This window comes from Dendrobates tinctorius, unplaced genomic scaffold (assembly GCF_039654945.1).
Source record: "Dendrobates tinctorius isolate UK_male_01 unplaced genomic scaffold, ASM3965494v1 ptg000226l, whole genome shotgun sequence".
Taxonomy (NCBI): domain Eukaryota; kingdom Metazoa; phylum Chordata; class Amphibia; order Anura; family Dendrobatidae; genus Dendrobates; species Dendrobates tinctorius.
The window spans coordinates 7,312,915-7,337,664 of record NW_027361893.1 but is presented as its reverse complement, the minus strand read 5'-3'; the positions used below and the strand labels follow the sequence as shown (position 1 = coordinate 7,337,664).

At 43.2% G+C, this 24,750-nt stretch overlaps 2 protein-coding genes across 3 annotated transcripts in view; both read left to right on the top strand.

Annotated features, from left to right (window-relative positions):
• Nucleotides 1-8,890, top strand: part of LOC141059326 (uncharacterized) — a 104,109-nt gene extending 95,219 nt beyond the window's left edge. Inside the window, exons 4-7 of one of the 2 annotated variants that reach the window (XM_073555656.1) lie at nt 303-426; nt 510-604; nt 803-893; nt 5,271-8,890. In XM_073555656.1, coding sequence (XP_073411757.1) covers nt 303-426; nt 510-604; nt 803-893; nt 5,271-6,544 — 1,584 coding nt within the window. In that variant the 3' untranslated portion in view covers nt 6,545-8,890. Of the gene's footprint in view, nt 1-302; nt 427-509; nt 605-802; nt 894-5,267 lie in introns of both variants that reach the window. The other variant, XM_073555655.1, reaches the window with a different exon arrangement.
• Nucleotides 1-24,750, top strand: part of LOC141059328 (gastrula zinc finger protein XlCGF66.1-like) — a 389,061-nt gene that overhangs the window by 338,723 nt on the left and 25,588 nt on the right. The gene's annotated exons all lie outside the window — the stretch shown is intronic.

Here is a 24,750-nt window from a genome sequence, read left to right as displayed (position 1 = left end):
TGGCTAAATGTTGTGCAACCAAGTATTAGGCTGAGGGCGCCAATACTTTTGTCTGGCCCATTTTTGGAGTTTTGTGTGAAATGATCAATGTTTTGCTTTCTGCTTCATTCTCTTTTGTGTTTTTTCATTTAAGACAAATTAAATGAAGATAATAATACCAAAGAATTTGTGATAGCAATCATTTTCAGGAAGAAACTGAGTATTATCTGACAGAATTGCAGGGGTGTCAATACTTTTGGCCACAACTGTACAGTAACACTATGAAGGGATTGGGGGGATGATGGTATCATTGTATGTGTCAGGTTCCTATAAGGTGTCAGGATGTTGCCGTCTATTTCTCCATGGAGGAGTGGCAGTATTTGGAAGGACACAGAGATCTGTACAAGGACGTCATAATGGAGGTTCCCCAGCCCCTCACATCACCAGGTAATGGACAGGACTAAATACACAGTGCCTATAATTATCTGTATGTAAAGAATTAATTCAGTCCCTGTATGTGTTTCCTCCAGATCTATCCAGTAAGAGGACAACACCAGAGAGATGTCCCTGTCCTCTTCCACAGGACTGTAAACAAGAAGATCCTAGTGTTCCTCAGGATCATCAGGTAGATGGAGAGACGGTGTCATGAGATCTCCCCTATGATGTGTAGATGACTGTGAAGATCTTGTGCTCAGTCTTGTTTTATCCACCAGTATTATATGTTTTATACTTGTGTAATGAGAACGGTGGAGATGGCAGGATTAGAGCTGATCATAGATGTGACTTCTCCATCTGTCTGTGACTTTTACAATATTTGTTTCAGGGTGAAGATCTGACCCATATTAATACTACAGAGACATATGTGAGGGGTGATGAGTGGTGTAAAGAGGAGTTTCCCACATATGACTATCCAGGTGAGTAGCAACCAGTAAATGCAAAGAAGTCTCAGATTCTTCTCAGTCACCGTCTGTGGCTGCTTTATCGGTGGTGTAGTACGGCCGAATTACCATGGTCACCATTTTGCCTCTAGACCACAACATTCTCCTCCACCCAAAAGTGTTCAAATGACTTTGGGCATTGAAAGCCCTTTTGTATAGAACTTACCACCTGGGGAATCCACCTACCCCCTGGGATTAGGAGACGCTGACCGTTACCTGCCCAGTTCTGTAAACTACAAAGCCTAATGACAGTGTACGTAGAATGTGCTGACAAGATAGAAAACCACTTGAAGAAAAATATTATGATGAGCCCGTAAGAGAAAGTGGAGGGTAATGATGCTGTTGGCTTCCTAGATCCCTGATATCTTATTGGATGAATCTCCCTTCTCTCCCTTCTGTGCTGCTGAATGTGCTCATATGGTCCCTACAAGACCAGGTCCAGTCTTTCTGGCCAAACTTTGCTTTTATGATCAACTACATTAAATGTGCAGTGAGGCCAAGGGTGAATTTCCCTTTATCCTGACTTTTTAATTTGTATTAAAACTATCTAATTTCAAGGAGGATTGTGATAAACTACAGGGAAACCATTACACCTGTGCCATGATATATCTCTAAGCTGTGTGTGGCTGATGGCTGTGATATACATTTATTCACCCCTGCAGGAGATGTGTTGGCATGGCTCGAGCTCTGGTTTCATGGATTCACTCCACATCATAAATTACATTGTTTTCGATCCTAAGAAATTCAGATTACTGCACAATCTCTCCTGAAATGGGGAGCAATAATATTTTCTCTAATCTTCTGGTCAGGATTCATAATAGTTCCAATGCTCCACTATAAATGAATACACCTCCAGTTTAGTGTTGGAGTTCTCCTCTCATACATACGTTGTTGTTGGGGATGTAACATAGAATAAAAAATGGGTTTTTTTACCTGTTCATTCTGTATGATAATTTGATTGTGGTGGGATTGTCCTGCCTCACTTATGTGAGTCTGTAGCTCGCTGATAGTCCTGGTGAAGAAATCCGTCTTGTGGTTGTTGTTTAATCTGTATTTGTAGGTCCATGGGTGTGGCTGTGGGTGGGGCTTTGTGGTGCTCTGATTACATATTCATCTGTACTGGCTTATGACAGGTCATTGATCCCTCAGTGACCTGCCCCCCATTTTCACATAATGCAAATAGCGTTGATATTATTGCTGATAATGCCTATAATATTGTGGATCAGTAACCGGTCATAAGCCAATACAGATGCATACGTAATCAGAGCACCACAAAGCCCCGCCCACAGCCATGCCCAAAGCCCCACCCCGGAGCACGAGAATCTCATTAACTAAAAACTATTAATACAGATTAAACAACAACCACAAGACTGATTTCATCTACCAAGGTCTCATTGTAATCAGTATAACGGCACCGTCCTGACAGTGTCTGTAGGTTACTGTGCACAATCCTGCTGACAGGTTCACTTTACGACATCTCAGCTCTGCACTATTATACACAGTTCTCTTTAAATGTGTAATATTTCTTCTTGAAACTCATCTGACAGAAAATATTGGCCCTTACGATAGTTTAGATTGTGAAGTCACCGGGCCCCATACTCTAATTACCCCAGAGAGGTTTCACCACTAGTTACTCATTTATTACTGATGAAGACTGTTGGGTTTGATCATTTCAGTAGATGTTATTGTCTATACTCAGTTTTTGATTACAGTAGTTAGTGTCCAAAATACTCTGATTTTTCCTCTTCCTGCAGCCAGTTTTGTGTTGCTAATCAGGCCCCAGTTTTAAAATCTGACGTGTGTCACTTTATGTGGTGATAACTTTGGAATTATTCTCAAAGGATAATAGAAAACAAATGGATCTTACAAATTATTTTCCAACTTCGCACAATACCCTACTGTACATAGGGTTGCACACTACTGTCTGGGCACATGGCAGTGTTCAGAAGGGAAGGAGCGCCATTTAGCTATTTGACTGCAGATCTAGCTGGAATAGTTTGCAGACACAATGTATTGGGTAACCTGTCAGCTCATAAGATGTCCACCATGAACATGCTTGGCACAATCTTCTCTGCTTTCCATATCCCAAGGATTGCCTTGCTCATCGCCCTTTAACACCCTAACATGGATCTGGACTTACACAGGGACCCCTAGGCTTGGACCATGGTGTTACCTGCTATTCTGTGGTGTTAGATGGCAAGAAGAATAGTCCGGTAGCTGGGTCAGAACCAGAAGGATAGAATACAGAATCGGAAGACACAAGAGTAGTCAGTAAACGGGCCACGGTCACAACAGGAAACAAATACACAAGCCGGGAGCTGAGCACAGAGGACTGAACCAGAGGAGAACAATGCTGTATCTGGCAGATTCCGGCCATATGCTTTGAGCTTTTGTGGGGTGTGGTACTTTCCAATTGGCTGAAGTAGGGAGCAGATTACTCCAGCTGGAGACCAGGAACAGTTCCCAGATGAGATTGGACACAACATATGCAGAAGCCCTAATATAACTAAATGACAGAAACCCAGAATAATCGAAATCTCCATACAGTGATTCCATTTTATATATTAGATTCACTGAGGGTTATAATCTATACACACGTGGTCATAATTGTTGGTTCCCTTCGTTTAATGACAGAAAAACCCACAATGGTCACAGAAATAACTTGAATCTGACAAAAGTAATAATAAATAAAAAATCTATGAAATTGAAAGTCAGACATTGCTTATCAACCATGCTGACACATTAAGGTGTGAAAATAATTTTCTTTTTGGATCCAAAATGTTGTTTGCGCACACTGCAAGACTCAGAAGTGAGAGCGGATTTTGCTGGATCGGTTTATAGAAACTTTGTTGCTTTTCAACAGCCTTTGAGCCACTAATAGTGTGGGAACCTCTGTTTTTCCATTGACAGATGATGGACCTGAGTGGGGACTTGTTTTATGTGTGATGAGAATTGGTATTGGCATTTTTACCTACATAACATTAGATTCTTTCTATTCAGTATTTGGGAGGCAAAATAAACAAACAGTGGAACACCACACTCTACTGGTTCATCCAACAAGGTTTTCTGTTAGACTGTGAACTGTCATTGTCTACGTAAATAATTAACCCTTTAATGACCGGAGGATTTTTCGTTTTTTCACTCCCCTTCTTCCCAGAGCCATAACTTTTTTTATTTTTCTGTCAATATGGCCGTATGAGGGCTTATTTTTTGTGGGACGAGTTGTACTTTTGAATGACACCATTGGTTTTACCATGTCGCATACTCAAAAACAGGAAAAAAAATTCCAAGTGTGGTGAAATTGCAAAAAAAGCGCAATCCCACACTTGTTTTTTGATAGTCTTTTTTGCTAGGTTCACTAAATGCTAAAACTGACCTGCTATTATGATTCTCGGGGTCATTATGAGTTCATAGACACCAAACATGTCTAGGTTCTCTTTTATCTAAGTGATGAAAAAAAATTTCAAAATTTGCTAGGAAAAAAAAGCACAATTTTCCCGAGACCTGTAAAGTCTCCATTTTTCGTGATCTGGGGTCGGTTGAGGGCTTATTTTTTGCGGGCCAAGCTGACGTTTTTAATGATACCTCGATTGTGCAGATACGTTCTTTTGATCGCAGTGTCAAAGCGACCAAAAAAACATGATTCTGGCGTTTTTTATTGATCGGGCAAATCTGAACGCGGTGATACCAAATATGTGTAGGTTTGATTTTTTTTCTTTTGTTGTTTTATTTTGATTGGGGCAAAAGGGGGATGATTGAAACTTTTATGTATATTTTTTTTTTTTTCTTATGGCATGCTGCAATAGCCTCCATAGGAGACTAGAAGCATCCCATACTTGATTGGCTCTGCTACATACAGGCGATGCTCGGATTGCCTATATGTAGCAGATTTACTGCATTGCTATGAGAGCCTACCGCCGGGTGGCGCTCATAGCAATGTGCTGGCAACAACCATAGAGGACTCTATAAGGCCTCTGGTTGTCACGGCAATGCATCGCTGACCCCTGATCAAGTGACGGGGGTCGGCGATGTGCTCATTTCCAGCTTTTGACAGCGGGATTTAACTAGTTAATAGGCACGGACGGATCGCGATTCTGCCTGTGCCTATTTCGGGCACATGTCAGCTGTTTATAACAGCTGACATTTTGCGTCTTTGAGGTGGGCTCACCACCGGAGCCCATCTCAAAGCAGGGGACGCTGACTGCTGACATACTATCCTGTCAGTGGTCGGGAAGGGGTTAAAGTATTTTACATAGCTTGCCATTTTTATGGACTGTTTAAGAAGAAATGTTCAAAAATATAAAACTCAAGTATATTTTATAAAAAAAATAATAATTGTTTTTATATTAGCAGATGACTGTACCAGGAGATCAGAGGAACAGCTGACATCTTCAATTTTTAAATCTGATGATCTTGAGATCCTACAAGATACAACTCAAATGAATGCTGTTACTCCAGTTATACCGTCATCCATTCACAGCAAAGATCTGTCATCTGATCCTATGAAACAGGTCCCATCTTCTGATTCATTACCGACTATTAAGGAAAATCAAAGTCACAAAAGAGGCATTAAAAAACAAACTGCTCCTAAAGCAAAGAAGTCATTTTCATGTTCAGAATGTGGAAAATGTTTTACCCAGAAAGCGCATCTTGTTAGACATCAGAGTGGTCACACAGGGGAGAAGCCTTATTCCTGTTCAGAATGTGGGAAATGTTTTAACCAGAAATCTGATCTTTATAGACACCAGAGAGCCCACACAGGAGAGAAGCCTTTTTCCTGTTCCGCATGTGGGAAATCTTTTAACAATAAATCAGATTGTGTTAAGCACCAGAGAATCCACACAGGGGAGAAGCCTTTTTCATGTTCAGAATGTGAGAAATGTTTTAGCCGGAAAGCACAACTTGTTAGTCACCAGAGAACTCACACAGGGGAGAAGCCTTTTTCCTGTTCAGAATGTGGGAAATGTTTTAAATGGAAATTAATTCTTGATAGCCACCAGAGAACCCACACAGGGGATAAGCCTTTTTCATGTTCAGAATGTGGGAAATGTTTTGCACATAAATCAGATTTAGTTAGGCACCAGAGAAGTCACACAGTGGAGAAGCCTTTTTCCTGTTCAGAATGTGGGAAATGTTTTAACCAGAAACGGTATCTTGATAGCCACCAGAGAATTCACACAGGAGAGAAGCCTTTTTCATGTTCAGAATGTGAGAAATGTTTTAAAAATAAATCAGATTGTGTTAAGCACCAGAGAACTCACACAGGGGAGAAGCGATTTCCATGTTCAGAATGTGGAAAATGTTTTAACCAGAAAGCACATCTTGATAGACACCAGAGAGTTCACACAGGGGAGAAGCCTTTTTCATGTTCAGAATGTGGGAAATGTTTTAACAGTAAATCAGCTTGTGTTAAGCACCAGAGAATTCACACAGGGGAGAAGCCTTTTTTCTGTTCAGAATGTGGGAAATGTTTTATCCAGAAAGTGCAACTTGATAGCCACCAGAGAACACACACAGGAGAGAAGCCTTTTTCATGTTCAGAATGTGGGAAATGTTTTAACAGAAAATCAGCTTGTGTTAAGCACCAGAGATGTCACATAGGGGAGAAGCCTTTTTTATGTTCATAATGTTGGAAAGGTTTTAACCAAAATTGGATCTTCTTAAAGGGGTTGTCTGTCATCATTCCTCATGTTTGCTGACAAAAGGATAAAACTAAACTTTATTAATTACAAACGTAAAACTATACCCATAATTCACCCCTGAAGGTTAGTCAGAAGGTGAGCGTTTACTGTATTTTCACATGCTATCTATTCCTGGCACTGGAGTATCTTATAAACTTACGAAGTATATAGTTTGAAGTCTGCGGTCTGCCAATATGTGGCTAGTTTTCTATCTCGGATAACATGATACATGATTTTAGGGTTTTCTTCGTCTAGTCTCGCTTGAATATAGGTCAATATTATTAAATAGTATCTTAATGAGTCGCCATTGGTGAGGACGATTAAATCCATAGAAATGAGAGGCTTGGAGAGTGAGTGTGTATACGTCACCTCACCCTATATACTGAGATGTGGGGTATATGTTTTTTCTATTAGTCACCTTCTGACTAACCTTCAGGGGTGAATTATGAGTATAGTTTTACATTTGGAATTAATAAAGTTTAGTTTTATCATTTTGCAAGTGAATCTTCTCTCTATCTATTTATTTGTTTTTTTTCTCAGTGAACTCATTCTTCATGTTTGACCTCATTAAAATAAAAACACTCATACTCCGCTGGCGCGCCGGCTCCACTTCAGTGGTGTTGAGACTCACTGTCCCGGGGCTTATGTGAGTTTTACATCACATGAGCCCTGTGCCCAATCAGCGGCAGCTTCACTGTTTCCACCTTTGGACGGTATTGAACATCAACAAGAAGCCAGGGCCGCGGCTGCTCTCTGACTGCCTCATGATGCTCGATTTGTCCAAAGATTTTGACAGTGACACCAGCGCTGATTGGGCGCAGGGCTCACATGACGTAAAAATTCTCAAAAGAGACCCAAGAACGCAAGTGCCGACACCGCTGAAACTGTGCCAGAATGGGAAGTTTGTATAAGTGTTTTTATTTTAACAAGACCAAACATAAGGAATGAGAAGGGATTGTCCAACTAGTGGACAACCTTTTTAAACATCAAAAATCCCACACAGAGAGAAGTCATTATTATACCTAGAGTGAGAAATGAATTACAGGAAAATCGTATTTTGTTGACCACGAAAAATAACTCAGGCGGGGAGAACCTATCTATATTATTGACAAATTGTATCAATACGTGATTCGTGCAACGTGCGTTCAAGGATGGAATATTATATGGGAGTTTTGTAGGAAAAACCAAATACCAACAGAAAATAAACTACCCAAAACAAACATTTATCAATAAAAATAACTCATCTTCATTAGGTAAAGTATAAAAGAATTGCATTATTTTCCGATACCCGTCGCATCTCCATTTTTCATGATCCCGGGTTGGGTGAGGCCTTATTTTTTGTGCGCCGAGCTGGCGTTGTTAATGAATACCATTTTGGTGCAGATACGATCTTTAGATCGCCCGGTATTGCATTTTATTGCAATGTTGCGGCAACCAAATAAATGTAATTCTGGCATTTTGACTTTTTTCTCATTACACCGTGTAGCTATCGGGTTAATTCTTTTTTTACATTGATAGATCGGGCGATTCTGAATGCGGTGATAACAAATGTGTATGTTTGATTTTTTTTGTTTTATTTTTAATGGGGCGAAAGGGGGGTAATTTGAACTTACTGAAAAAGGGACACTTGTTAAGTCTAAAAATAAGTTACATGCCTCTTATACAGAGACTGAGAGAGAGAAACAGCCGGAGAGATTCTGCCAAGACATCCATATATTCAAAGGACCAGAGACAATACAGCAGCAATTTTACATCTTGGCTCCATCACGAGGGACACGGATCTATCATTCTATAGGAAACAACCTAGGGGTTTTCAGCCTCGGTTTGAAGAATACAGATCTGCTCCATTGACCATCGCTGAACCATGGATACATTTGGAGAAGCCAGGTTGAGATCCTCAGTTTAACTGGCTTTGTGTCTTGTATGGACTCAATGGACTGTCATCTTCCTACACATGTTGTTACCTCCTCTCTGTGTGCATGCCACAGGTGGAGTAGTCGACCCTGGAATAAGAAGCCAGGTTGTGATCCTCGGATCAACTGGCCTTGTACCTTGTATGGACTGAATGGACTGTCATCTTCCTATGCTTGACGATACCTCCTCTCTGTGTGTGTGCCACAGGTGGGGAAACCGAACCTGTAAGATCTGAAGTCACAGCTGCTATTATCCCAACGAGTCAGCGGAAGGGTGAGACTCTAATGTGCACCATCGTGGGTATTTTTCTGGGACTGTTCTATATGTTATCTGGCTGTTTTGTGGTTCAATAAAGCATTGCCACACTGCTTTCCCCCACCCTGTGTTGTCTGAGTAGCATTTTGCCCACGTTAAAATGAGAACGGGAGTTCGGCAGGACGATCCCTGGTCTATGCGGTTTCGGCTAACAGACCAGGACGCCCACTGACGCCCCATGTATCCACATTCATTCTTCAATAGTCTCCATTGGAGACAAGTAGCTGCCATAACCCGATCAGCTCTGCTACATACAGGCGATGATCAGATCGCCTGTATGTAGCAGAGTTGCTCCATTGCTATGAGCGCCGACCTCCAGGCAGTGCTCATAGGATCAGTCAGTGACAGCCATAGAGGTGGAGACCTCTGGTTGTCATGCCAACCCATTGGTGACGTGATCATGTGACAGGGTCACCGATGGGCAGGATTTCTGGCCCATTGTGTGCTGTAAAAGATATGGGCTCAGCAACGGAGCCCACATCAAAGGGAGGGAGTGCAACATCGGCGTACATTTACACCGGATATCGGAAAGGGGTTAAAGGGGATTGTTTTTCCAGAGACAGAAGCGGTAATCAATCCTGTATACATACAAATAATTACAAAAATACACAGCTTATAATGTTAAATAGTATATAGTTAAGACAAGAAAATATAATTTGTGTAAACCATGTGTAGATATAAAAATTCAGGCAAATGTCAAATGTAGCTCCATCTAGTGGCTGTGTGCAAAAGTGCCATCATATATTAAAACGTATCTTAAGAGAGTGTCACTATCAAGGTTGAAATGAGATTAAGTGCACCGTATTTGTTGAGTATAAGATAAATCTATACATAGATATACACTGGTCAAAAAAATAAAGGGAACACTTAAACAACAGAATATAACTCCAAGTTGACATGGTGTGACCTGTCCTCTATGCCGCGACTCGCAGGACGGCACTAACTCCAGGATAAACAAGGGGAACATTGGGGAAATCGGATACAACGGTGGGCCCTGCACTAGGGGACGTGGAGACCTCCTGCACTCCCCTGAGCCAGTGTCCCTGCACGCCTAATGTTCCCTATACAGGTTCTTCACCTGTCGCCGAGCTGGATACCTTAACCCCTAGCTCACCCTTCACCTATCCCTTACTAGTGAGCTGGATGGTGCAGAGACTAATCCCACCGCTGCAATAATACACACAAGGAAAAATATACAAACAGGGAAAACACCACTTAGCTTTGCTCTGTTGCTATCGCTCCCAGCAACAGAGTCCAACACCCGAATACAGCTTTCTTCATGAATCACTGTTACACCAAAACTCTGACAGAGCTGCAAGGAACTTTTCTCTATAGCTCCTTCCACACCAAAGCTCTGCCTGAGCTGCAAGGAACTCTTCTCTAGCTCCTTCCTTCACCAAAGTATGGTTGGAAATGACCAATATTACCGATAATGATTGCAACCGCCTGACACTCCTTTATAGGTAGGAGCCAGGGCAATCACACCTGCTAATAATTTACGTGTAATAATGCTAGCGGCCACCGGGGGCAAAACTAGAACTAAAACTACAATGTAATAACGCTAGCGGGCAACGGGGGCAAATCTAACTTTAAGCCAAAAGCTTAAAGGGAAAAAAAAGGTTACTTGTGCTAAATCTGTCATAATCCAGCATGAATTGTGACTGTACCCTCCCTCAATTAGGGGCCTCTGGACCCTCAAGACCGCTCCTCACTAGAGAACCACCTACAGTGGGGACGCCCAGGTCCAGAGTTCACTCCAGCAACTACCTGATCTTCAGGTTTATGACAAACGAGCACCGCTGGTATTGGCAATTTATGTTCTGGAGGCACCACACATCTCCAAAGCTCCGACCTGGGGAACGAGTTGTGTATGTGCATGTTTAGGGGTAACTCCAGCTGGTAAGTCTCCGGGCCGAGGATGGCCGACACCAGATATGGCCCAATCACCTGAGAATTCCAGACCCCCCACAACACACTTCCACTGGATGCTTTTGGTGGCAACCCATACATGCTCGTTCACACACAGGTCCAGACCTGAATGTTTATTGCCAAACATTCGTTTGTCACAAGACTGTGAACTCTTTCTGGAACTGACAACAGAGGCGTCCCCCTGTGTCACCACACTCACCCCCCCGCCATTCACAGAGGGAAACACCACCCTCCGACCCCTCCTACTACAAGGCCTGTGCCTCTCAGGGTTGGCTAATGGCGAGGGTTGAGACTTGCCCCTACTCCCCAGCAGCACCTCTGCTGACCTCACTGGAGAGGAAGGGGTCACCACACTCACACCCCCGCGATTCACAGAGGGAAACACCACCCTCCGACCCCTCCTACTATGAGGCCTGCACCTCTCAGGCCTGACTAATGGCGTGGGTTGAGCCTTGCCCCTACTCTCCAGCAGCACCTCTCCTGCCCCCACTGGAGAGGAAGGGGACTGTTGTAGAGAGGCGGCAGAGACAGTAGCCCCCAGGCAGCAGCCCTCACATGACAGCTCCCAGCTGACTTCTTCCCTAGTCTGCATATCTAAGACCGGGTTGTGCTTTTTTGACCAAGGGGGGCCCAAAACATTAGGTACTGGCATTCCCTCCAAGGCGTAGCCTGACTGGGACTCATCATGATCTCCTGTATGCAGCTGAATGTCTTCTACGACTTGGTACAACCTCCCCTGGCTCAGTGGGACAGAGTTAATGGCCTGGACGCATAGGGGTTTGTCCAGTGTCTTACACCTCAGACCATGAGTCTGGACAAACCGAGCATCCACCCGACTGACTTCTGCTCCACTGTCCACATGCACCGGTATGCCTCAGGTACCTTGCCAATCACCACTTCTGCTGACATATTACCTTGAGAGGGCGAGGAGGAAATATACATTCCCAGGTCGTCTTCCTCCGACCAGGGGGACACGGCTTCTCTGACAGTACAGAAATTTCAGCGAGAGCTCCACGGACTAAATCATTAGTCTGCTCACTACAGGGACATACCCCTTCACCTCGGGGAACACCAGGCAGCACTATGGGGACACCAACTCTTACCACCTGCCTGGGTACGTCCGCATGCACAAGCAAGTCCTGCTCCCCAGCAGGGACTCCAGGGGGTATATTCGCCAAAGCCACAGAGGAGGAAATATACCCTCCCAGGTCGTCTTTCTCCACACGACCAGGGGGACATGGCTTCTCTAACAGTACAGAAGTTTTGGCGTGAACCCCACGGACTAAATCATTAGTCTGCTCACTGCAGGGATGTACCCCTTCACCTCGGAGAACACCAGGCAACTCCATGGGGACACCAACTCCTCCCACTTGCCGGTGTACGTCCGCATGTATAAGCAAGTCTTGCTCCCCAGCAGGGACTCCAGGAGGCTTCTTCGCCAAAGCTGCAAATTGGGTTTCTGACTGAGTCAGAGGGGAGGCCCCAGACCCTGATAACTGCTGCTGGAACTGTTTCAGCACAATATTCAGCTCCTCACTCACCTCAGTGAGGCCCTCCAGCAAATGCTCACAGGTCTGAATTTGGCCCATGGCTCACCAGCAAAAACTGGAGGGTTGGTGATAATGTCACGGTGTGACCTGTCCTCTATGCCGCGACTCGTAGGACGGCACTAACACCAGGACAAACAAGGGGAATACCGGGGAAATCAGATACAACGGTGGGCCCTGCACTAGGGAACAGGGACGTCGAGACCTCCTGCACTCCCCTGAGCCAGTGTCCCTGCACTCCTAACGTTCCCTATACAGGCTCTTCACCTGTCGCCGAGCTGGATACCTTAACCCCTAGCTCACCCTGCACCTATCCCTTACTAGTGAGCTGGATGGTTCAGAGACTAATCCCACCGCTGCACTAATACACACACAAGGAAAAATACACAAACAGGAAAAACTGTTATGAATGAGTCACCGTAGGAAGCAAAAACAGAAATACTAGCTAAGTCCAGAAAACCAGAGAAGTTGGCAGCTATCGGATTGCAGACCCCTGAACCTAATAACAACAACTAGCAGTAGCCATGGGGGGTTCCTACGGTGCCCTAGACCCCTCGATCACAGCCGGAGAACTACATAGCCTAAAGACAGAAAGGGAAATCTAAACTTCCCCAGAGCAGACCCCAAAGCAATAGGCAGCCCCCAACATATAATGACGGTGAAGCAAGATGAAAAAACACTCACACAGATAGAAAGATAGGCTGAGCAAATGATGGGGCCCAAGCTAACTAAATAGGACAGGATAGAAAAGCTGCTGTCTGCAATCCGCCAAAACCCTCTCAAAACAAGAGCCAACAGACTGATAGGGAAAAAAGCCCTGAAGACGCTAGGCTTCAAAAAGACTATATCAGTACTCAGGTATTTTCTGAAGACAGAGCAAAAAGGAATTCAGCTCACCCAGCAGGGAAAGGCAGAAATCCAGAAAAACAAGGCAAAGCAAAACCAAAACACAAATGCAAAAAGCAGAGCAGAAAACTTAGCTTTTGAGGAGCAGGAAACAGACTGTTCTCCAAGAATCCCTCAGAGAAATCACCAGCAAGGCAGAAGGGCGTAGGCTGCCTTATATCCAGTCAGCAATTCCAGTCACCCAGTCATCATCATTCTGCTCAGGTGCTTTGTAATCAGCCTCACTACCTTCCTTCACCAGAAGAGGGAGGTCATCAGACCTCAATGGTGAAGGGGAAAATGAACTCACAACAGTACCTCCCCCTTGAGGAGGGGTCACCGAACCCTCATCCACGCCACCAGGGCGATCAGGGTGAGCCCGATGAAAGGCACGCACCAATCTTTTGGCATGAATATCAGAGGCAGAGACCCAGGAATTATCCTCCTGACCATAACCCTTCCACTTAACCAAATACTGGAGTCTCCGTCTAGCCAGACGGGAATCCAGTATCTTCTCTACCTCATATTCCATGTTACCTTCAACTAATACAGGGTCCGGAGGTGCCACCCCAGAAACAACTGGTTCAACAAACCTCTTCAACAAGGACTTATGAAACACATTATGAATTTTAAATGTGACAGGAAGAGCCAAACGAAAATAGACCAGATTAATAATCTCCAAAATCTTGTAAGGTCCAATAAATCTAGGCTTACACTTAGGAGAAGCCACCTTCATAGCGATATTTTTTGATGATAACCAAACCATATCACCAACCTTAAACTGGGGACCAATGGTCCTATGTCGGTTGGAAAACCACTGGGCCTTTTCCTGGGAGAGAGATAACTTATCCACCACTTGGTCCCAGATCTGGTGCATTCTCTCCACCACAGTGTCAACACCTAGGCAGGCAGAAGGCTCCACCTGCCCTGAAGAAAATCGAGGATGAAACCCAAAGTTACAAAAAAAAGGTGACATCAAAGTGGCAGAACTAGCTCTATTATTTAAAGCAAATTCGGCCAAGGGCAAAAATGAAACCCAATCATCCTGATCAGCGGAAATAAAACATCTCAAATACGACTTCAAGGTCTGGTTTGTTCTCTCCGTCTGCCCATTGGTCTGAGGGTGAAAAGCAGAGGAGAAGGACAACTGAATTCCCAGCTTGGAACAGAAAGTCCTCCAAAATCTAGACACAAACTAAACTCCTCTGTCAGATACAATGTTCTCAGAAATCCCGTGCAAGCGAACCACCTGTTGCAAAAACAGGGGCACCAACTCAGAGGAAGATGGCAACTTAGGGAGTGGTACAAGATGAACCATCTTAGAGAACCTATCACAAATCACCCAAATAACAGTCTTTCTCTGAGAGACAGGCATATCAGAGATGAAATCCATTGAAATAGGCATCAACAACCCACTAGAGCGAGAACAAGGTTTAGACCGGGAGCAAGTCCCACAGGACTGCACAAAATTCCTGACATCACAAGACAAGGCGGGCCACCAAAAAGACCGACTCACCAGATCTCTAGTACCAAAAATACCTGGATGACCAGCCAATGCAGAGCAATGAACTTCAGACATCACTCTCTTCTTCCACTGGTCAGGAACATACAACTTTCCACTGGGACAACGCTCAGGTTTGTCCTCCTGGAACTCTTCCAGAGCATGTCTCAAATCGGGCGAGATGGCCGAAAGAACTACCCCTTCACCTAAGATGGTAGCAGGCTTGGTCACCACATGAGGATCAGCAAAGAAGCTCCTAGAGAGGGCGTCTGCCTTGACATTCTTAGTGCCAGGAAGAAAAGAGACCACAAAATCAAAACGTGTAAAAAACAAGGCCCACCTAGCCTGTCTAGGGTTCAAGCGTTTGGCCGACTCCAGGTAAATCAAATTCTTGTGGTCAGTGAGGACCACGACTTGGTGTTTAGCTCCCTCCAACCAATGTCTCCACTCCTCAAATGCCCGTTTCATGGCTAACAGTTCCCGATTCCCCACATCATAGTTACGTTCAGATGGAGAGAACTTTTGGGAAAAGAAAGCACAGGGATTCATTTTAGATGTTACAGGATCCTTTTGGGATAAAACAGCTCCTGCACCAATCTCAGAAGCGTCCACCTCTACCTGGAACTGGAGTGAAATATCAGGTTGCCGCAAAACCGTGGCAGAAGTGAATCTTCGCTTCAGCTCCTGAAAGGAAGAAACAGCCTCCGGAGACCAATTCAACACATCAGCACCTTTCTTAGTCAGATCAGTCAATGGCTTGGCAATACTAGAAAATTTTGCTATAAATTTCCGATAAAAATTAGCAAAACCCAAAAACTTCTGGAGGGCCTTCAAAGAAGTGGGCTGAACCCAATCATAAATGGCCTGTACCTTGGCCGGGTCCATTTCAATAGTTGACGGAGACAAAATAAATCCCAAAAATGAAATCCTCTGTACCCCAAAAAGGCATTTCGATCCTTTGACATACAGGGAATTCTCCCTCAAGATCCGGAACACAGTCCGACCATGTTCCACATGAGAATCCCAATCCTTGGAGAAGATCAAAATATCATCCAGATAGATAATCAAAAACTTATCCACAAAGTCTCGGAAAATGTCGTTCATGACGCACTGGAAGACAGAAGGGGCATTAGTGAGCCCAAAAGGCATCACCAGGTACTCAAAATGTCCCTCCGGAGTATTAAACGCCGTCTTCCATTCATCCCCATGCTTAATGCGGATAAGATTATACGCCCCCTGAGGTCAAGCTTGGTAAAACAGCAAGCACCTTTAACTCTGGAGAATAGATCCGAAATCAGGGGTAACGGATACTGATATTTAATAGTAATTTTGTTGAGGTCACGATAATCAATACAAGGCCTTAATGAACCATCCTTTTTGGCCACGAAAAAAAAAACGGCACCTAAGGGTGAAGAGGATGGTCTAATATGACCCTTCTCCAACGCCTCCTTAATATAGGATCGCATAGCCTAGTGCTCGGGTACAGATAAATTGAAGAGCCGACCCTTGGGAAATTTACACCCCGGGCTCAGTTCAATTGCACAGTCATAACTCCTTTGAGGAGACACAGACTCATTCTCACTAAATACATCATAAAAGTCCGCCAAATAGTCAGGAACATCATGCGACTGAAGAGAGGTGGAAAAAACCGGAGCCTCACTAAGGAAACACCGACAACCCCAACTCACCACAGACACAGATTTCCAATCCAAAACTGGATTATGAATTTGCAACCAGGGAAACCCCAGAACAATGGTATCATGCAGATTATGCAACACCAAAAATCTGCAATTTTCTTGATGGTCTGGGGCGACCCGCATTTCCACCTGGGTCCAAAACTGAGCTTTATTTTTCGCCAAAGGAGTAGCATCAATCCCCCTCAAAGGGATAGGCGTCCGCAGAGGTGTCATCGGAAATGCACAACTTTTAGCAAAATCCAAGTCCATTAGGTTCAGGGCTGCTCCTGAATCCACAAAAGCCTTGGCGGAAAATGTGGACAGGGAGCAGATCAGAGTAATTGCCAGAAGAAACTTAGGTTGAACACCACCCACAGAAAACGTGTGTGCAAAACGTTTCTCTCATTTAGGACAGACAGAAATAATATGTGAGGCATCTCCACAAAAAAAACACAGCTTATTATGCCTTCTGAACTCCTGACGTTGCTCCCTGGACAAAACTTTATCACATTGCATAGGTTCAGACACTTGTTCAACAGGTGGAAACACCTCTCGTGCAGTCCTGCGTTCACGTAAACGCCGATCAACCTGAATGGCTAATGACATAGAATCGTCAAGACCAGAGGGAACAGGAAATCCCACCATAGTATCTTTTATGGCTTCTGACAAACCCTTCCGAAAGAGAGCTGCCAAGGCATTATCATTCCAGGTAGTAAGGACCGCCCACTTTCGGAATTTTTGACAGTACAATTCTGCAGAATCTCGACCCTGGCTCAATGCCAACAGGGTCTTTTCAGCCTGAATAAATAGCATTAGGTGCATCATACAACAACCCCAAGGCTTGAAAAAATGCATTCACTTTAGTCAGAATAGGATCATCTGGTTTCAAAGAAAACGCCCAATCCTGGGGATCGCCACGCAGCAAAGAGATAACAATTTTAACCTGCTGCGCGGAGCTCCCTGACGAGTTAGGCTTCAAGGCAAAAAATAATTTACAATTATTTTTGAAATTCAAAAATTTAGACCGATCCCCAAAAAACACATCAGGAGTTAGGGATCTTTGGTTCAGCAGCATGTGAATGAGCAAGGTAGGTGGAAATTCCCCGCACTTCCGCAGCGAGCTGCTCCACACGATCAGACAATTGCTTTATCTCCATTGAGAGAAAAAAAAATTCCCCCTAAGGCCTCAGAGATATAGAGGAAAAAATATACACCCCTTTTTTTTTTTTTACAATTCTTTCATGCTATTGAGTACCCTAGGATCTATGGCATGGCGGGTGATTCTGTTATGAATGAGTCACCGTAGGAGGCAAAAACCGGAAATACTAGCTAAGTCCAGACAACCAGAGAAGTTGGCAGCTATCGGATTGCAGACCCCTGAACCTAACAACAACAACTAGCAGTAGCCGTGGGGGGTTCCTACGGTGCCCTAGACCCCTTGATCACAGCCGAGAACCACATAGCCTAAAGACAGAAAGGGAAATCTAAACTGCCCCAGAGCAGACCCCAAAGCAATAGGCAGCCCCAACATATAATGACGGTGAAGCAAGATGAAAAAACACTCACACAGATAGAAAGATAGGCTGAGCAAATGATGGGGCCCAAGCTAACTAAATAGGACAGAATAGAAAAGCTGCTGTCTGCAATCCGCCAAAACCCTCTCAAAACAAGAGCCAACAGACTGATAGGGAAAAAAGCCCTGGAGACGCTAGGCTTCAAAAAGACTATATCAGTACTCAGGTATTTTCTGAAGACAGAGCAAAAAGGAATTCAGCTCACCCAGCAGGGAAAGGCAGAAATACAGAAAAACAAGGCAAAACAAAACCAAAACACAAATTCAAAAAGCAGAGCAGAAAACTTAGCTTTTGAGGAGCAGGAATCAGACTGGTCTCCAAGAATCCCTCAGAGAAATCACCTGCAAGGCAGAAGGGCGTAGGCTGCCTTATATCCAGTCAGCAATTCCAGTCACTCAGTCAGCATCATTCTGCTCAGGTGCTTTGTAATCAGCCTCACTACCTTCCTTCACCACTTAGAAAGGAATAGCTTATATAATGAGAGGACACAGAGCAAAGGGTAACATAGTAACATAGTTAGCAAGGCCAAAAAAAGACATTTCTCCATGCAGTTCAGCCTATATTCCGTCAAAATAAATCCCCAGATCTAAAGAACCTAATCACTGTAAGATACAATATTGTTACACCCCAGAAAGACATCCAGGCCTCTCTTGAACCCCTCGACTGAGTTCGCCATCACCACCTCCTCAGGCAAGCAATTCCAGATTCTCACTGCCCTAACAGTAAAGAATCCTCTTCTATGCTGATGGAAAAACCTTCTCTCCTCCAGACACAGAATATGCCCCCTTTGACCGTCACCTTCCTTGGTATAAACAGATTCTCGGAGAAATATTTGTATTGTCACCTTATAACCTTATACATAGTTATTAGATCACCCCTCAGTTGTCTTTTTTCTAGACTAAGTAATCCTAATTTTTCTAGTCTCTTGGGGTACTGTAGTTCCCCCTTCCCCTTTATTAATTTTGTTGCCCTTCTTTGTACTCACTCTAGTTCCATATATCCTTCCTGAGCACTGGTGCCCAAAACTATACACAGTACTCCATGTGTGGTCTAACCAGGCATTTGTACAGAGGCAGTATAATGCTCTCATCATGTGTATCCAGACCTTGTTTAATGCACCCTATGATCCTGTTTGCCTTGGCAGCTGCTGTCTGGCACTGGCTGCTTCAGGTAAGTTTATCATTAACTAAGATCCCCAAGTCCTTCTCCATGTCAGATTTACCCAGTGGTTTCCTGTTCAGTGTGTAATGGTGATATTGATTCCTTCTTCCCATGTGTATAACCTTACATTTATCATTGCTAAACCGTATCTGCCACCTTTCGGCCCAAGTTTCCAACTTATCCAGATCCATCTGTAGCAGAATACAATCTTCTCTTGAATTGACTGCTTTACATAGTTTTGTATCATCTGATAATATCAATATTTTACTGTGTAAACCTTCTACCAGATCATTAATAAAAATGTTGAAGAGAATAAGTCCCAACACCGACCCCTGCGGCACCCCACTGGTTACAGTGACCCAGTTAGAGAATATACCATTTATAACCACCCTCTGCTTTCTATCACTAAGCCAGTTACTTACCCATTTATACACATTTTCCCCCAGACCCAGCATTCTCATTTTGTGTACCAACCTCTTGTGTGGCACTGTATCAAACGCTTTGGAAAAATCAAGCTATACCACGTCCAATGACTCACCTTGGACCTGTCTATAGCTTACCTCTTCATGAAAGCTGATTAGATTGGTTTGACAGGAGCGATTCCTCATATACCCATGCTGATATTGAGTTAAACAGTTATTCTCAATGAGATAATCCAGAATAACATCCCTCAGAAACCCTTCAAATATTTTACCAACAATAGAGGTTAGACTTACTGGCCTGTAATTTCCAGGTTCACTTTTAGTGCCCTTTTAGAATATTGGTACCACATTTGCTATGCGCCAGTCCTGTGGAACAGAACCCGTCGCTATAGTGTCTCTAAATATAAGAAATAATGGTTTGTCTATTACATTACCTAGTTCTCTTAGTACTCGTGGGTGTATGCCATCCGTACCCGGAGATTTATCTATTTTAATCTTATTTAGCCGGTTTTGCACCTCTTCTTGGGTTAGATTGGTGACCCTTAATATAGGGTTTTCTTTGTCTCTCGGCATTTCACCTAGCATTTCATTTTCCACCGTGAATACCGTGGAGATGAAGGTGTTTAATATATTAGCTTTTTCCTCATCATCTACAACCATACTTTCCTCACAATCTTTTAAGGGGCCTACACTTTCACTTATGATTCTTTTACTATTGATATGGTTGAAGAACAGTTTGGAATTCGTTTTACTCTCCTTAGCAATGTGCTTCTCTGTTTCCTTTTTGGCAGCTTTAAATAGTTCTTTAGATAAAGTATTTTTCTCCCTATAGTATTTTCGAGCTTCAACGGTGCCATCCTGCTTTAGTAGTTTAAATGCTTTCTTTCTACTATTAATTGCCCCTCTTACTTCTTTGTTTAGCCACATTGAGTTTTTCCTGTTTCTTGTCCTTTTATTCCCACAAGGTATAAACCGCTTACAGTGCCTATTTAGGATGTTCTTAAACATTTCCCATTTATTATCTGTATTCTTATTTTTGAGGACATTGTCCCAGTCAACCAGATTAAGGGCATCTCTAAGCTGGTCAAACTTTGCCTTCCTAAAGTTCAGTGTTTTTGTGACTCCCTGACAAGTCCTCCTAGCGAAAGACAAGTGAAACTGTACAATATTATGGTCGCTATTTCCTAGATGCCCTACAACCTGCAGATTTGCTATTCTGTCAGGTCTATTAGAGAGTATTAGGTCTAAAAGTACTGCTCCTCTGGTTGGATTCTGCACTAATTGTGAAAGATAATTATTCTTGGTTATTAGCAGAAACCTGTCGCTTTTATGGGTTTTGCAGGTCTCTGTTTCCCAGTTAATATCTGGGTAGTTCAAGTCCCCCCATAACAAGGACCTCATTATGGGTTACAGCTACATCTATCTGCCTTAGTAGTAGACTTTCCATGAATTCTGTTGTATTTGGGGGTTTGTAACAGACCACAATGAGAATTTTGTTACTATTTTTCCCTCCATGTTTGTCGACCTATAATCTCGTTCCCTTCACTAATATCCTCCCTTAAAGTGGACTTTAGACAAGATTTTACATAAAGACAAACCCCTCCTCCTCTCCAATTTTTTACGATTCTTTCTAAACATACTGTAACCCTGTAAGTTAACTGCCCAGTCATAGCTTTCATCTAACCATGGTTCGGTTATTCCCACTATGTCATAGTTACGTGTGGATATTTCTGCTTCTAGTTCTTCCATCTTGTTTGTCAGGCTTCTGGCATTTGCGAGCATGCAGTTTAGAGGATTTTGTTTTGTTCCAATCTCCTTCCTGTGGATTGTTTTTAGAAATTTTCTTACCTCCTTTCCGAGTATGTTGTCTTGGGTCTTTTTTGCCACACCTCATATCCTTCATCAGTATATTTTCTGGCTTCATGTTCGTGTCTAACGTTTTTCTTCACGTCCTCGTTTCTTCTATTTTACCGCCCTCCTGATGAGTGTAGAGAGTCTTCTGGCAAATGTACGTTTCCCAGGTTTCTTGAGGTGTAGTCCGTCTCTGGCGAGGAGTCCGTTGTACAGGTAATTCACGCCGTGGTCCAGGAATCCAAATCCTTGTTGTCTGCCCCATCGTCTTAGCCAGTTGTTCGCACCAAGTATCCTGTTCCAACTCCTGGTGCCATGCCCGTATACTGGAAGGATAGAAGAAAAAACTACCTGTGCATCCAGTTCCTTTATTTTCATCCCCAACTCTTCAAAGTCCTTGCAGATTGTCGGTAGGTCCTTCCTTGTCGTGACATTTGTGCCAAAATGTATCAGAAGAAACGGGTGGACGTCCTTGGAACTGATGAGCTTTGGTATCCGATTGGTCACATCCTTGACCTTCGCACCTGGGAGGCAGCATACTTCTCTTGCAGTTATATCCAGTCTGCAGATGGCTTCTATTGTGCCTCTCCGTATTGAGTCTCCCACCACTACCACTCTTCTTCGCTTCTTCACTGTACTTTTTGTTGTCACTTCTGGGTGTTGCTGTGTGCCCTTTTCTTCTTTGCTTGCTGGTAGTGCCTCATTCTTAGAAGTGCCATCTTCAGCCTCCATATGGCCTTGGTATCGATTTCTCAGTTGTGTGGTTTGTTATGTCTCCATGGTCTTCTTGCTTCTTTTGGTCACATGCTTCCACTCGTCTACTTTTGAAGGTTCTCTGACACTTTCTTCACCTTCTGTGACCAGTAGAGATGCTTCTGTTCTGTCTAGGAAGGCTTCATTTTCATTGATGAGTTTCAATGTTGCAATTCTTTCTTCCAAACCCCGCACCTTTCCTTCTAAAAGGGCCAGTAGTCTACACTTCTGGCAGGTGAAGTTGGATTCTTCTTCTGGACGATCTGTGAACATGTAGCACATGTTGCAGCTCACCATGTAGTTGTCACATCTGCAATGTTGCTCCTAGATGACTTCCTGTGTGTCTTTCTTCTTGTGTAATCTACTATGTGCATCCTTCTTGTAAAATCTGCTATTTTTTCTTTCCTGTGTAATGTACTCAATCAGCCAAGCTTTCTTGCAATAATGTCCTAGAGGCAAAAATTTGTGCGCTGTAAGGCGCATGGTTTGGCGACGCTTTCCAAGCAGCTGGTCCCGGCTGTACCCAATGATCATCTTGCTGAGCGAGACTCTTCGCTTTTCCCAGAAGGCACCTGGAATATTCAAGTTGACATCCTCAAGCTTCAATCCCTGGTTTAGCGACGCTTTTCAAGCAGCTGGTCCCGGCAGTACCCAACGATCTTCTTGCTGATGGAAACTCTTCACTTTTCCCAGAAGTCACCTGGACTATGCAAATTACCTTCCTCTAGCTTCAATCCCTGGTTTTGTGTTACTTCCAGCTTTACAGAAGGATGATAACACCGTAGAAATAAGAATAATAGGCCTCAGTTACCACAACTGTCTACAAGGAAAACTGTTGCTCATAGCAACCAATCACAGCTCAGCTTTCATCTTTTAAACAGCTCTGGTGAAAGTAAAGATGCTTAGTGATTGGTTTCAATGGGCAACACAGGCAGTGTAACCTGTTGTGGTCAAGATGTACCTATGAAATATATATAGATAATAGATATTTATTTATTCCATTTGCAACAGGCTGTTTGTATTCCCATTATTTCTTTGAGCAGTGTGTGTGTGTGTGTGTGTGTATATATATATATATATATATATATATATATATACATACACACACTGCTCAATATTATATTATATTTCAGCTCTGGCAAAAATTGAGAGGCCACCGCAAAATTTTCAGTTTGCCCCACTTTTTCACTTTCTAGATATATTTTTGTGTAAGATGTAAATTGCTCTTTCAGTCTATAAACTACTGACATGTCTCCGAATTTCCAAGCAATGCATTTTGTATTTATTATCAGAAAATAAGAAATGATCAAAAGAACAAAAAATGCAGTGCTTGCAGACGTCAAATAATGCAAATAAAGCAAGTTCATAATCATTTAGAAACAACATCCTTAAAATTTCTAAGATGGCAGTCTACTACAATAAGGTCAAGCAGTAGACATTAGGGACAACAAAGCTACAGACCGGCAGAGGGCGAAAACGACTCTCCACTGACCGGGAAGACCATCATTTTATTTGAATGAACAGTTGATAACAGGCTACTAGAGGCAGGGCTCAAGTCATGTGAAGCTATTAAAAAGCATTCATAAATGAGAAGCAAATTAGAGCCAAGCTGAAGTTTGCCAAAGATCATAAATTGGTCCATAGAGGACGGGAGTAAAATAATATTCTCTGATGAGTCTAATTTTCAGCTTTGCCCAACACATTTTCGTCTAATGGGTAGACAAAGACCTGGAGAGGCGTACAAGCCACAGTGTCTTGCACCCACTGTGAAATTTGGTGGAGGGTCCGTGATGATCTGGGGATGCTTCAGCAAGGCTGGAATTGGGCAGGTTAATCTTTGCGAAGGACGTATGAATCATGCCACATACAAGGTTATCCTGGAAAAACAGTTGATTCCTTCTGCTCAGGCAATGTTCCCCAACTCTGAAGACTTGTTTTTCCAGCAGGACAATGCGCCATGCCACACAGCTAGTTCAATCAATGTGTGGATGAAGAACCACCACATCAAATCCCTGTCATGGCCAGCCCAATATCCAGACTTGAACCCTACTGAAAACCTCTGGAATGTAATCAAGATGGATAGTCACAAGCCATCAAACAAAGAAGAACTGCTTAAATATTTGTACCAGGAGTGGCATAAGGTCACCCAAAAGCAGTGTGAAAGACTGGTGGAAAGCATGCCAAGACGCATGAAAGCTGTGATTCAAAATCATGGTTATTCCACAAAATATTTATTTCTGAACTCTTCCTGAGTTAAAACATGATTGTTGTTTCTAAATGATTATGAACTTGTTTTCTTAGAATTATTTGAGGTCTGCAAGCACTGCATTTTTTGTTATTTTGACCATTTCTCATTTTCTGAAAATAAATACAACATTTATTGCTTGGAAATTCGGAGACATGTTGTCAGAAGTTTATAGAATAAAAGCAATTTACATTTTACTCAAGAATATACCTATAAAGACAAAAATCAGACAAATGGAAAGTTTTGCAGAGGTCTCTTAATTTTTGCTAGAGCTGTATATAGATGTTTGATTTCATTATTTATTTCATTTGCATTCTTTGTTTCCATTGTTAGTACACTGATGGTGGTCACTGTTTGACCAAAATGTCAAGACACTGTA